Source organism: Erythrolamprus reginae, chromosome 3 (assembly GCF_031021105.1).
Source record: "Erythrolamprus reginae isolate rEryReg1 chromosome 3, rEryReg1.hap1, whole genome shotgun sequence".
NCBI lineage: Eukaryota > Metazoa > Chordata > Lepidosauria > Squamata > Dipsadidae > Erythrolamprus > Erythrolamprus reginae.
This window is the reverse complement of record NC_091952.1, coordinates 15,739,090-15,754,098: the sequence shown is the minus strand read 5'-3', so window position 1 is coordinate 15,754,098 and position 15,009 is coordinate 15,739,090. Positions and strand designations below refer to the sequence as shown.

The following is a 15,009-nucleotide window of genomic DNA, read 5'->3' as shown; positions in this document are numbered from 1 at the left end:
TCTAAGTCTTCTGGGTCCATTACTATTTGGGCAGGACGCAAATGGGTTACAACAGTAGTGTTATGTATGGAATTGGCTTCTTTATTTTCTCATGATAAGTCTTGACGTTAGGCTCACTTTTGCATTTATTTATTTATTTATTTATTTATTTATATTTATATTATTTATATTTATATTTATATTATTTATATTTATATTTATATTTATATTATTTATATTTATATTTATAATATTTATATTTATATTTATATTATTTATATTATTTATATTATTTATATTATTTATATTATTTATATTATTTATATTATTTATATTATTTATATTATTTATATTATTTATATTATTTATATTATTTATATTATTTATATTTATATTTATATTTATATTTATATTTATATTTATATTTATATTTATATTTATATTTATATTTATATTTATATTTATATTTATATTTATATTTATATTTATATTTATATTTATATTTATATTTATATTTATATTTATATTTATATTTATATTTATATTTATATTTATATTTATTTAATTTGTATGCCGCCCCTCTCCGTAGTAGCATTTTTAGTAGCATTTTTACCTTAGTCCTTTTTCCTGTCCATTAAGGTTCTTGCCATCCAGAACTTCCATTGTACCCTGGGCAATGACATCATTGTACGTATGGATCAACCCAAGAGAAGTAAGCAGGTGTGTATACTATTACATTTTTCATTGAAGCACATTTGTTTGAGAGTTAAAATACAATTCACAATAAAATTTAGTTTCATTCTTGTTTCTTTGATTGGGAATACTCGTTGTCATCTGAAGTGAAATATGGATTAGATTCACTCAAAGATGGACTTAATCTGAAACATGGATCAATGAAGTGCATTTATCTATTCTGTTGAAGCAGACAGGATGGTTAGTTCAGTAATCATAACTGTTTTCTCATGACTTTCTGAACTACCTGTTTTAGCACGACAGTAACTACAGCCAGCAAATCTCTGGGGATATGTTGATCAATTTAAGAAGGTTTCAATTCTGTGATCGATGATTTGCACCCAACGTTTTAATTTTTATTCCCAAAATTCAGGGTCAAACCAGGGGTGGGATACTGCCTGGACGGAGGGGAACACAGCGGGGTAGCGAAAATGGAGCTCCACCCCAGAGCACCCAATTTGCACTGAAGGATGTTGAAGGAAAATGCAGGGCGTCCTGCATAAGCCATGGGCACAGTGTGATAGTAAAAATTTGGGTAGCCCTTCACTGGTCAAAGCCCACTGATTTGAGGATGCTTGATTTTTTTTTTGTTTTGGCCTCATTTCATCTTATCTGCTCCCAGACAAAAGATTAAACAATGGAGGCTAGCTGATTTACCATCTCTGTTTTGCATTTTTAAATTTTACAGGTTCACTTTTAAAAATAGAAGTTTGCTAGCTCCATACTTTCTTCTTCTGCCTTAGGAGGTGATTGCACTTGGCTGACCTTGTTTGGGCTTCAGTGGTGAAAAGAATTTATTTATCTATCTATCTATCTATCTATCTATCTATCTATCTATCTATCTATCTATCTATCTATCTATCTATCTATCTATCTATCTATCTATCTATCTATCTTTCTATCTATCTATCTATCTATCTATCTATCTATCTTATTTATTTATTTATTTATTTATTTATTTATTTATTCATTCATTCATTCATTCATTCATTTATTTATTTATTTATTTATTTATTTATTTATTTATTTATTTATTTATTTATTTATTTATTTATTTATTTATTTATTTATTTATTAGATTTGTATGCCGCCCCTCTCTGTAGACTCGGGGCGGCTCACAGCAATAATAAACAATATATAACAAATCTAATAATTTAAAAGAAACACTAAAAACCCCATTATTAAAAGCAAACATACATACAAGCATACCATACATAACTGTATAGGCCTGGGGGAGATGTTTCAATTCCCCCATGCCTGATGGCAAAGGTGGGTTTTAAGGAGTTTACGAAAGGTGAGGAGGGTGGGGGCAGTTCTAACCTCTGGGGGGAGCTGGTTCCAGAGGGTCAGGGCTGCCACAGAGAAGGTTCTTCCCCTGGGTCCCCCCAAATGGCATTGTTTAGTTGACGGGACCCGGAGAAGGCCAACTCTGTGGGACCTAATCGGTCGCTGGGATTCGTGCGGCAGAAGGCGGTCCCGGAGATATTCTGGCCCGATGCCATAAAGGGCTTTATAGGTCATAACCAACACTTTGAATTGTGACCGGAAACTGATCGGCAACCAATGCAGACTGCGGAGTGTTGATGTAACATGGGCATATTTAGGGAAGCCCATAATTGCTCTCGCAGCTGCATTCTGCACAATCTGAAGTTTCCGAACACTTTTCAAAGGTAGCCCCATGTAGAGAGCGTTACAGTAGTCGAACCTCGAGGTGATGAGGGCATGAGTGACTGTGAGCAGTGAGTACCGGTCCAGATAGGGCCACAACTGGTGCACCAGGCGAACCTGGGCAAACGTCCCCCTCGCCACAGCTGAAAGATGGTTCTCTAATGTGAGCTGTGGATCGTGGAGGACGCCCAAGTTGTGGACCCTCTCTGGGGGGGTCAATAACTCCCCCCCCAGGGTTATGGATGGACAGATGGAATTGTCCCTGGGAGGCAAAACCCACAGCCACTCCGTCTTATCCGGGTTGAGTTTGAGTCTGTTGACACCCATCCAGACCCCAACATCCTCCAGGCACCGGCACATCACTTCCGCCGCTTCGTTGACTGGACATGGGGTGGAGATGTACAGCTGGGTATCATCAGCATTGGACCTAGTTAATATTTGGAGGGCAGAACATCAGGGAATCACAAGATTAGGCTTGTCAATGGACACAAGTATTATCCCAGAAGAAGGCAGTAACAGAGGCCTTCCTCACTATTGCCTGGTAAACAGTTTGAATGATGTGTCCAAGTTTAACTTGAAAGTGGCCATCCATATCTACTCTTGTTTCCGGTCCCAAGTTATACATGCACACATCAATTAGAGTATACCATAAAAATAATACAATATAATAGAATTCTTTATTGGCCAAGTGTGATTGGACACACAAGGAATTTGTGCTCTCAGTGTACATAAAAGAAAATATACATTTGTCAAAAATCATGTGGTACAACACTTAATGATTGTCATAGAGGTCAAATAAGCAATGAAGAAACAATCAATGTTAATAAAAACCTTAGGATATAGGAACAAGTTACAGTCATACAGTCAGAGGTGGGAGGTAAAGGATGATAGGAATGATGAGAAAAAACTAGTAGAAATAGAAGTGCAGACTTAGTAAAAGGTTTGACAGTGTTGAGGGAATTATTTGTTTAGTAGAGTGATGGCATTTTGGGAAAAATGTTTTTGTGTCTAGTTGTCTTGGAGACTGTGTATCAGTGTAGAAATGGATAGGATGTTTTATTTAGCTCAGTACTGTGGAAGCATCTCTGCAGGTTTGCAGGTAAATTCCTCCCCATCCTTACCTGGTGATGTTGAGGCTCTATCCTGCAACCTTCTTTCTGAGCAGCAGACTTTCCATCCAGTTGTATCTTGCAACAGTTATAATTCTGTGTAATTCTCTATAGTTTATAGACTAGACTAGACTAGACTGTATATGGTATGGTAGGGTAGGGTAGGGTAGGGTAGAGTAGGGTAGAATCGAATCGAATGAAATCGAATAGAATAGAGTAGAGTAGAACAGAACAGAATAGAAATCTTTATTGGTCAAATGTAAATATAATTGAATCCTTTCATTCATAGGATTGGGATCCTTCCAGTAGTCTGCGTCCGTTGCGTCGCACAAAACGGAGATGGGTGATTACTACTCTTGAACTTGAAGAAGAAGACAAAGGCCCCTTCCCCAAATTGGTTGGAGAGGTAAAAACAAAAATGCTGACTTCTTAGCATTACCAATATTTTTTTCTCTACTATTGAACATTGCTGATAGTGACGCCAAAGTAAATAAGCAGCAAATAACAAAGGGATAGAATGCATAACAGAGGGATAGAATCAAGATCACGTGAAGTGTTAATAACAATTTATAATGCCTTGGTAAGGCCACACTTGAAATACGGCTTTCAGTTTTGGTCACCATGATGTCAAAAGGATGTTGAGACCGTAGAAAAAGTGCAGAGAAGAGCAACAAAGATGATTAAGGGACTGGAGGCTAAAACATATGAAAAATGGCTGCAGGAACTGGACATGGCTAGTTTAAGGAAAAGAAGGACCAGTGGAGATATGATAGCAGTGTTCCAATATCTCAAGTGTTGCTACAAAGAAGAAGGAGTCAAACTATTCTCCAAAGGAACTTGAGGGTAGAACAAGAAGCAATGGGTAGAAGCTGAACAAGGAGAGAAGCAACTTAGAACTAAGGAGAAATTTCCTGACAACTAGAAAATAATTAATCAGTGAAACAGCTTGCCTCCAGAAGTAGTGAATGCTCCAACACTGGAAGTTTTTAAGATGTTGGATAACTATTTGTCTGAAGTAGGGTTTCCTGCCTAAGCAGGGGCTTTGACTAGAAGGCCTCCAAGGTTTCTTCCAACTCTATTATTGTTGTTGTTGTTGTTGTTGTTGTTGTTGTTGTTATTATTATTATTATTATTATTATTATGTCAGTACAACACAGCAAACGAGATCACTATGCTAGATTTCGTATTTCATCACCAGTCGGGCACTTCCCAAGCACCTAGGACTGCGTGATGTAGCGGTGAATTATGTTTGCTGATCCCAGTAAAGTGGCCTTTGCAATTGACAGATGGCGATTTTGTCAATTCCTATGGTTTTCAAATGTCCGCTGAGATCCTTTGGTACTGCGCCCAGCGTGCCAAGTACCACTGGGACCACTTTCACGGGCTTATGCCAGAGTCATTGCAGCTTGATTTTTAGATCTTCGTATTTCACTAATTTCTCTAGCTGCTTCTCCTCAATTCTGCTGTCTCCTGGGATTGTGATGTCGATGATCCATACATCATCATCATCATCATCATCATAATCATCATCATCATCATTATTATTATTATTATATAAAGGCACATAGGAATTTATGACTTAATCCCACATGTGGGATCTGTTATCACCAGCACATCTGTGGACATTTTCTTCATGATCTTTCTTAATATGACCTACTATTACTATTACTACTATTACTATTACTACAACCTATGGGCAGATATAGGACACAGAAATATTTTTGGCAATAGAGATTACAGTGGTACCTCGAGATACGAGTTTAATTCGTTCCGGACCTGGGCTCTTAAGTCGAGCAGCTCTTATCTCGAACGACTTTTCCCCATAGGAATTAATGTAAATAATTTTAATTGGTTCCAGCCCTCAAAAAACTCACAAAGTTAGTCTAAATTATGCAGAAAGACATGTTTTTAATGAAGAAATGTACATGTACATATAAATGAATAATGAAGTTTCTTTCACTTAACTTGTAAACTTTCTTAAACTTTTAAATTTACATATGTTCAACTTCTCTGCCACCCAATCCTGTAGGACAGAGGTCCCCAACCCTTTTTGCACCAGGGACCGGCTTTAAGCGATCAAGAGAGGAATGGGTGAATGAATGGACGGAGGGTGGGAAGGAAGGAAGGAAAGAGGGAAGGGACAGGAACAGAGGAAGGAAGCAAGGAAACTTATGAAAGGGGAGAGTAAGAGAGGAATGAGTGAAGGGAGGGAGGGAGGGAAGAAGGTGGGAAGGAGAAAGAAAAGAAGAAATAGAGGAAGGGAAGGTAAAAGAGAGAAAGAAAAAGAGCAAGCAAGCAAGCAAGCAAGCAAGCAAGCAAGCAAGCAAGCAAGCAAGCAAGCAAGAAAGAAAGAAAGAAAGAAAGAAAGAAAGAAAGAAAGGGGGAAGGGACAGGAACAGAGGAAGGAAGCAAGGAAACTTATGAAAGGGGAGAGTAAGAGAGGAATGAGTGAAGGGAGGGAGGGAGGGAAGAAGGTGGGAAGGAGAAAGAAAAGAAGAAATAGAGGAATGGAAGGTAAAAGAGAGAAAGAAAAAGAGCAAGAAAGAAAGAAAGAAAGCAATAAAGAAAGAAAGGGGGAAGGGACAGGAACAGAGGAAGGAAGCAAGGAAACTTATGAAAGGGGAGAGTAAGAGAGGAATGAGTGAAGGGAGGGAGGGAAGAAGGTGGGAAGGAGAAAGAAAAAAAGAAATAGAGGAAGGGAAGGTAAAAGAGAGAAAGAAAAAGAGCAAGAAAGAAAGCAAGAAAGAAAGCAAGAAAGAAAGCAAGAAAGAAAGAAAGAAAGAAAGAAAGAAAGAAAGAAAGGGGGAAGGGACAGGAACAGAGGAAGGAAGCAAGGAAACTTATGAAAGGGGAGAGTAAGAGAGGAATGAGTGAAGGGAGGGAGGGAGGGAAGAAGGTGGGAAGGAGAAAGAAAAGAAGAAATAGAAGGGAAGGTAAAAGAGAGAAAGAAAAAGAGCAAGAAAGAAAGCTGCAAGCACCCCCCCGAGCCCCCCAGGCCGGCTGCAACCTTTTAAAACACGCGCGCCGCTTCGCAGCTGTCTCCTGAAGCCGAACGCGGAAGTTAGTGTTTGGCTTCAGGAGACAGCTCCTTGGTGCTTGTATCTCGAATTTGGGCTTGTAAGTAGAACAAAAATATCTCTCCCCTCCCAGCTCTTATCTCGAGTTGCTCTTAAGTAGAGCAGCTCTTATGTCGGGGTTCCACTGTATACTTCAAGCTGGCTTTTTGCCTGCTCATCTGATTTATTCACTTATTCTATATGTTTTCGATAAAAAATAAATGAACAAAAATGTAACAAATTGCAAAGCAAAAAGCCAGCTTGAAGTATAATCTCTATTGCTAAAAATATTTCTGTGTCCTATATCTGCCCATAGGTTGTAGTAATAGCAATAGTAGTAATAGTAGTAGTAGGTCATATTAAGAAAGATAATGATTTTTAACTAGATGAGTTAAGAATACTTAGAAATCTTACCTAATCTAATATTTCCAATCTGTTTTGTTTGTAGCTCTTCAACATAGCATCCCAAAATACATCCATAAAATATTCAATTAGTGGAGCTGGTGTGGATGAATTTCCGGAATATGGATTATTTTCTATCAAAGATGATGCCAAAGGACACGTATATGTGCATCGTTCTATAGATCGAGAGAAGACACCCTTTTTTCCAGTACTTATTTGTTTTATGATGTTTTTCGTCTGCTTTACTCTTGAAGAACTCTGAACGAAATCCTTCAGTTAATTGAAAAAAAAAAGCACTCCAAAGAAAGCCAATCGCAACTAGGGCAACTTTGCCTTCAACCCATCCCAACATGCCCAATAAAGTTTGATGAAAGGTCAGGGGTGTAGTTCATCAGGTTCTGACAGGTTCTGGAGAACCGGTAGCAGAAATTTTGAGTCATTCAGGGAACCTGCAAATATAACCTCTGGCTGGCCCCAGAGAAGGGTGGGGATGGAGATTTTGCAATAGTCTTCCCCAAGAGTGGGAGGGAATAGGGATTTTGCAGTATCCTTCCCCTGCCATGCCCACCAAGCCACACCCACAGAATCAGTGGGGAAATTTTTTGAATTTCACCCCTATAATAGATGATCTACTTCTAAAAAGCAAGGAGGGAATGAGTCACCATATCTCTGGATGAATGATAGTTCCTTTAGTTGTTTTGCCAGTTTCGGATATGGCTCAGTAGGAATAAAGACAAAGTCCACATATTTGTCTAAATAAACTATATTCATTTATTCAGATGAATAAAGCCAGGCTCCTCAAAGCAAGAGGAGCCTGGCTTTATTACTTCATTATATGTTTACTTCATTATATAGTTTACTTCATTATATAGAGAAGCTTGCACTCTGTAGATACAATAAAGAAGCACACAAATAGTCAAGCATCTCCCTTGGAGGTCTTCCAAAGACATTGGGTGGTACCTCAGGGACATTGAGTGTTTACTGAGGTAATTTCCATGACCCTGAAGGCCTTCTGAGGCAGAGGTGGGTTCCTAGAAGTTCAAACATGATGAATAGAACTGGTAGTAACTTGGCGGCCTGGGTCGCTAGAATTGCCAGCGACCCAGGCCTGCCACACCCCCAAGCCATTTCTCTTGGTGGGGCTGTAGGTGCAGCCATTTTGTTTTTTCTTTTTCGCAAAAGCTTTTCACACAATCTTTTTTAAAGTACTGACCAGTGAAGGGCTGCAAATTTTTTACTACCACACTGTGGGCGTGGCTTATTTTGTGGGTGTGGCTTGACAGCCATGTGACCAGGTGGGAGTGGCTTGTCAATCATGTGGGCAGGGGTGCCTTAAAGGTCATGTGACTGGCTTAAAGGTGGCCAACCTGACGTCACTCACATCAAGGGTTTGGGTTAGGGTTGGGGTTGCTTGGCCTCTCCTCGCCTCAAAGAGATAATTTCCCTATCTATTTACTATTAATAAACATCCAAAATATACTATTTAATTCTATGTATATATGCCATATGTGTACATACATATTACACTCAGGCACACAAAAATATACATTATCTACTATACAAACTGTATGTGTATGCACACATACACACACACACATGCACAGCTCTTCTAAAATTATATACATTCAACCTCATTTACTGAGATAGGAAAAACATACCCAGAGCTCAAAAGGGAAAAAAAAGAAAGAAAAAATCTAATTTTTTCTACCAGTTCCGTATATCTGACCCAAATTTTTCTACCTGTTCTGCGTACCTGACCAAAATTTTGATTGTGGTCATAAGTTGAGGGCTACCTGTATCAGTCAAAGCTGAATGAAGACCTTCCTACCCTTGGGATGCAAATCCTAGGAATTCCCAAATCACAGACCTGATCCTTTAGAAGAAGTGTAACTCCCACCCAGAACATCAAAAGGTGTTAACGAGTACTGTGTTCTTGTTGTTTTGGTGAACAGCAACTTTATCTTGCCGATATTTTATCTGAATTTGTTTTACCTCATCTAAATACTCAAAATTAATTCAGGACTTCCATAGCATCTACAGATTGGCCTGGGTGGGGTTATAGAGGTGGCTTTCATCAATGTAATGAGGTTATCTCACCCTGAATTGATTGGACAGTTTCCTAACTTCTCTCCTAATGGAAATATTTCCTATTATTTTATTTTAAGTTGATTGATAATTCCTACAAATTAATTTTCAAGAGCTCTTTTAGTGGTGATTTTGCAGTAGTTATGCAATAGGGTATGCCTGTTAGCCAGTGTCAAAAATTTGCCTTCTGGCAAACCTTTAAATCTTAACAAAAGTTGGTTTTGACCTTTTGCTCAGCAAATATACGTCAAACAAACAGAAAAAGATCTGAAATTTGCTTAATTATCCTTAAAGGTCAAATATGGTTGTTTCTAACCTCAGAAATAAACAGGAGCAATGATACATTTCTCTGTTCCTGTTTCAAATGAACAAAAATTATGTTTCCATTCAAATTACTGGATTGCAAAGTGTTCAGTTATGGTGACAACATTACCTCATTCCTGTTTCAATAATAATCCTTATTATTAATTGCAAGTGAGATTAATACTTTAAAAGAGAAATGTTTTTCAACTTCCAGAGGATTGTTTTCTAAGATAGTTAGTAATTGATCATGGAAAAAATGATATAGTTTTCCATAGTTCATTTCACAATTATATAACAGGACTATATTTTAGTCAAGGGTGGGTTCTAACTTACCTCGCCACCAGTTCGCTTCCTCCCATGCCGCATGGGCACATACACATTGCGTGCCTTGCCCCTGTGCCGCACAAGTGCGCATACATGTGCTGTGTTGAATATCAAGCTTCTGCACATCTGCAGAAACAAAAAACAGCTGTATGTGTGTAGAAGCCATAAACAAGATGGCAGCCTCTATGATGCCGCCATTAGAGCCGGTTCGAGGGCGTGGCCAACCAGCGATCGCTCCTGGTTCAGCAAGTGAGGGGAAAAGTCCTACTACCGGTTCTATAGAGCTGGTCCAAATCAGCAGAAACCCACCTGTAATCTTAGTACGCAATCAATTTGTTTCCACGTCCTACTGTCCAGCTGCTAAGTTAGGGCTGAAATATTCTTGGTCTGTACTGTTCTTCATTTCATTTGTACCTATTATTTTGTAGGCAACCTCTTAAAATAGATTTTTAGGGGTAGCATAGCTTATAAGAATAATTGAAAAAACAGCCAGTGATTTGCTATTTGTATGGAGCAGAAAATCCTTTAAAAAAAATTGATTTTTTTTAAAATTTAAATTTAAATATTCACATGACTAAAAAATTTTATCTCCCCCCAAAAGAAATATTCACATTAAAAACAAAACATCTAAACATTTAAAACAAACAATTTTACACAGACACACACACACACACACACACAAAAGAGAAAAAATCAATTCAATCAATTTGTACATATCCATTAAACACAACGCCTACTTGGTTATTTTTACAGATACTAAAGATGATGATATTTTTTTAAAAAAGTTAATTTTGGTTATTTAATTTATTTGCATATTTATTTTGCTTTCAACCGCCTAAGATCAATCAATATTGCTATATCTCAATTCATACAAATCAAATTATTCATAATTTATCTTTAAAATATTATGGAGCAGAAAATGCATTCTCTTTTTTTCTGAGATAATTCCTTATCAGATTCCTCAGTGCCTCCTACAGTGGCAGAGATTTTAAAGTATTTGACAACTTTTAAAAATTCAGGGAGACATTTAGAAATATATCCGCTGTGAAAGTAGTCCATAATTAACTGGGCAGCACAATTGAACATCAGGAGTTGACCACAGGAAATGTTTAATTACATTTCGTATTATGTCATAAATGCATTATAGTAATGTTTATATCGTAAAGTGTTTTATTACATTTGTCAAATTTCAATTCCACTGGAGTTGTGGTTCAAAAAGATTTGCTCTGTGATGCACTGTTTCACCCATTTGAAGGTTACAGACAAGAGAATTTAAATAATATGAAGACGATGAGCCTTCGGAGGCTAAAGAGGCTAGTTTTTATATATAGCAAAAAGGATGATAATTCTCATCTGATTTCATCTAAGCTCATCTAAAACTCAGCCCTTGTTTGCTGAACTTTTAAATTCATTATAGTTTTCCCCAGGCTAATGGCTTTAATTTGAGATCGGAAACCTAATCACAAGGCCAAGAACTGATTAGTTCAATTAATTCATTGATTATATTTTAAAGTACAGTTCCCTGATATACCTGGAGGCTTAACACATATTTTTAAAAGCCTAAGGGAAGGGCGGGGGGGGGGGACCTTATAAATCTCTGAATTCAACAATTATTTGACAAATCAAGGCCATACCCACATATATGGCTCCCTTTCATTTGAGCTATTTAGTATGGCTCCCAGTGATCAAAAGCTTGTCTTTTTTTTTATTATCAACAAAAATATTTTTTGCTTTGTCTTATCACTTTTAACCTAGTATTTTATTGACTATGTACTATTTAGATACGTTTTGATGTTCGAGATACAAAAACTGGAAGAATACTAGACAATTCCTTGTTCTTCAACATTAAGATTAAGGATATAAATGACAATGCTCCTGAATTTCTCCAAAAGGAATTTAACATTAATATAAAAGAAAATCATGACAAAAGTGAGTATCCTTGAAAATTTTATTTATTTATTTATTAGATTTGTATGACATCCCCTCCGTAGACTCGGGGCGGCTAACAACAATAATAAAAACAGCATATAACAAATCTAATATATAAAATGACTAAAAACCCCTTATTAAAAACCAAACATACCCACAAACATACCATGCATAAATTGTATAGGCCTAGGGGGAAAGAATATCTCAATTCCCCCATGCCTGATGACAGAGGTGGGTTTTAAGGAGCTTGTGAAAGACGAGGAGGGTGGGGGCAATTCTGATCTCTGGGGGGAGCTGGTTCCAGAGGGTCGGGGCCGCCACAGAGAAGACTCTTCCCCTGGGTCCCGCCAAACGACATTGTTTAGTTGACGGGACCCGGAGAAGGCCAACTCTGTGGGTCCTAACTGGCCACTGGGATTCATATGGCAGGAGGCGGTCCCGGAGGGGCCAATGGGCCAATGAATTATAATTAATTTTGTTGTACATTTTATATGGACCATTAACACATATATTGTAAGCTGTTGGGCTTTTGCTGTAATAAAGCCCATCTATTTGTCTTTGAAGCCCTCTCTGAAGGTGGGAAATACTAGATTAGTGTTTTATTTTCCTCACCTCATATTCCTGCCCAGTAAGATCTAAGACTAGATGATCATATACTTGGCATATATGAGTAGAGAGTGACCTTTTATGGACAGAAACACAATCATTATCTATTATTATCTATGACAATCATTAAGTGTTGTACCACATGATTCTTGACAAATGTATCTTTTTCTTTTATGTACGCTGAGAGCATATGCACCAAGACAAATTCCTTGTGTGTCCAATCACACTTGGCCAATAAAATTCTATTCTATTCTATTCTATTCTATTCTATTCAAGGTATGGGTAATGTCCTTAGGATATACACTTGAAAATACATATTCTGTCCATAGATCTCGGTGAAATACAGAATATACAATGTGTTTCAATTTTCCTTGTTGTAGAGGAACCTGTTTTCAAAGTCACCGCAGTGGATAAGGACCAGGAAGGTTTGGCAAATTCTCGAGTGGTATTTTGGCTGGTCTCACAAACTCCTGATCTAAAGCCTCCTTTATTCACCATCGATTCCACTAGTGGCTTAATACACATTACACAATGCTTGGATTATGAGGTATAGTCCTTACAAACAAACTTAAAATGATGCTTACCTGAGATCTGTATCTTGGCATGTATACTTTCCAGTAAAACCATCCAATAAAATTTGTCTGTCGCCAGTGCTTGTTGATTCTGTCTTTTAGTCTTGTGGGTGAATTGCTAATCTTAATCCATCATCTTAAACTAAATGCTCATCTTAGCTTTTTGTAGTAGTGCTAATGCACAGTTTAGTGACATGGTAAGTTGAAGAAATGAGGATAGAGCTGATATGTGGAGCCAGGGAATTGGCTAAATTGCACGTTAGCAAATCACAGAGTTATATTGATCTATTTTCTCCTAGCTAACCCAACTTCACAACAGGTGAGTTGGTAGATAATGTCTGGCGCACAAATCTTCTTGCAAGAGACCAAAAATGCATATTGTTTGTATGGATGTTAAAAGATAACATTTCAATTTGCCTAACACAACAGTTCTTCACTGGAATTTTAAATTATGGCTATAGAATATCATGCAGATACAGAATATGTTTCGGAGTGCGTGCATGAAATTCAGGGGTAGGATGCAGATGGATCACCTAGGGAGGTTGTTTTTGTCCTCCCGGAGCCTTGAGGAAAGCCCCCAAAGCCTGGAGTGGGAGAAAAACAGGGCCACCAGAAATACTAGAAGTACAGAAGGGGCCCATTTTTGGCTTCTGAAGGGCCTCTGGAGATTGAGGGTGGCCATTTTCATCCTCCCGTAGACTCAAGGGAAGCCTCTGGAATGGGCAAAGAACCAGTTGCTAAAATTTTTCAATCCCACCTCTGATTATGATCCCGCTATATAGAGTGCTGGTGAGACCACATTTGGAATACTGTGTTCAGTTCTGGAGACCTCACCTACAAAAAGATATTGACAAAATTGAACGGGTCCAAAGACGGGCTACAAGAATGGTGGAAGGTCTTAAGCATAAAACGTATCAGGAAAGACTTAATGAACTCAATCTGTATAATCTGGAGGACAGAAGGAAAAGGGGGGACATGATCGAAACATTTAAATATGTTAAAGGGTTAAATAAGGTCCAGGAGGGAAGTGTTTTTAATAGGAAAGTGAACACAAGAACAAGGGGACACAATCTGAAGTTAGTTGGGGGAAAGATCAAAAGCAACATGAGAAAATATTATTTTACTGAAAGAGTAGTGGATCCTTGGAACAAACTTCCAGCAGACGTGGTTGGTAAATCCACATTAACTGAATTTAAACATATATCCATCCTAAGATAGAATACAGAAAATAGTATAAGGGCAGACTAGATGGGCCATGAGGCCTTTTTCTGCCGTCACACTTCTATGTTTCTGTTTCTATGATGAAACACATACTTTGACAGATGAATCAAAATGATTCTTAGTTATTTGACAGAATGTTGTGTATTAAACTCCTGCATCTCATATAGTTTACTTAATCACAATCATATATTTTGCCACTCAATTGTTATTATTTGGAAGACTGCATATTTAGGGAGGAATTACACAAACATCACCCTTATTTTACAATTTTTTTTTTTCAAAAAGATAAGGATAATGTCAAATTTATTTTGATAAAAAGATCATTTTCTTAAACTTTACTATCATTTAGGCCAACAGGAATTTCAAACTTGTGATCAGGGCTGCAGACCGTGGATCTCCATCCTTGTCGTCAACTGCAACCATCAATATTGCAGTGGAAGATTCTAACAACAATTTGCCTGTGTTCACCCAAGAAAATGTAAGATGCTTAAGATTACTACTGACAGCATGAAAGCATGAAAAACTACTTGGCCCAGACACAGAAAATAAAAACATCTTCCTTTAACTCATACTTGCAGCATAGAAAACAAGCTTTCTTTCTTTGTGAAGTTCTTCTTTTGTGATGGTTAGGGACACTTGCATTATTTGGGATGTTGCTGAAGTGCAGTTTCCATCAATTCAGCCAATGTGGATATAAGGGGAAAGATCCTGAGATCTGTAATTCAGTGACATTTTTAGGCTATATTTTGCCCAGTTTTGTAAGCTATGTGAGTAGCCAGCACAGAATCAGTTTGATTGGGAAGTACAAATTATAGAATGGTAACTCTATTGTAAAGACGCTGAGACATTGTGTGGATTAAATAAAGGGTCACTTTATTAAAATTAACATAAATTTAAATAACGTAACTTCAAATACGTAAATTTAAATATTTAAATTAAACTATAACTAAGGACCTGTAGAGGCCAAAACTAACGGGGCGGAAATTCCTGCCAGAACCTTCCTTGGCAACATTGGGCATAACT

The 15,009-nt window shown here is 37.5% G+C and overlaps 1 protein-coding gene across 1 annotated transcript in view; it reads left to right on the top strand.

Annotated features, from left to right (window-relative positions):
- Positions 1-15,009, top strand: part of CDH26 (cadherin 26) — a 58,558-nt gene that overhangs the window by 15,436 nt on the left and 28,113 nt on the right. Inside the window, exons 2-7 of the mRNA XM_070744516.1 lie at positions 619-699; positions 3,778-3,894; positions 6,993-7,154; positions 11,440-11,587; positions 12,574-12,740; positions 14,336-14,464. Coding sequence (XP_070600617.1) covers positions 619-699; positions 3,778-3,894; positions 6,993-7,154; positions 11,440-11,587; positions 12,574-12,740; positions 14,336-14,464 — 804 coding nt within the window. The remainder of the gene's footprint in view (positions 1-618; positions 700-3,777; positions 3,895-6,992; positions 7,155-11,439; positions 11,588-12,573; positions 12,741-14,335; positions 14,465-15,009) is intronic.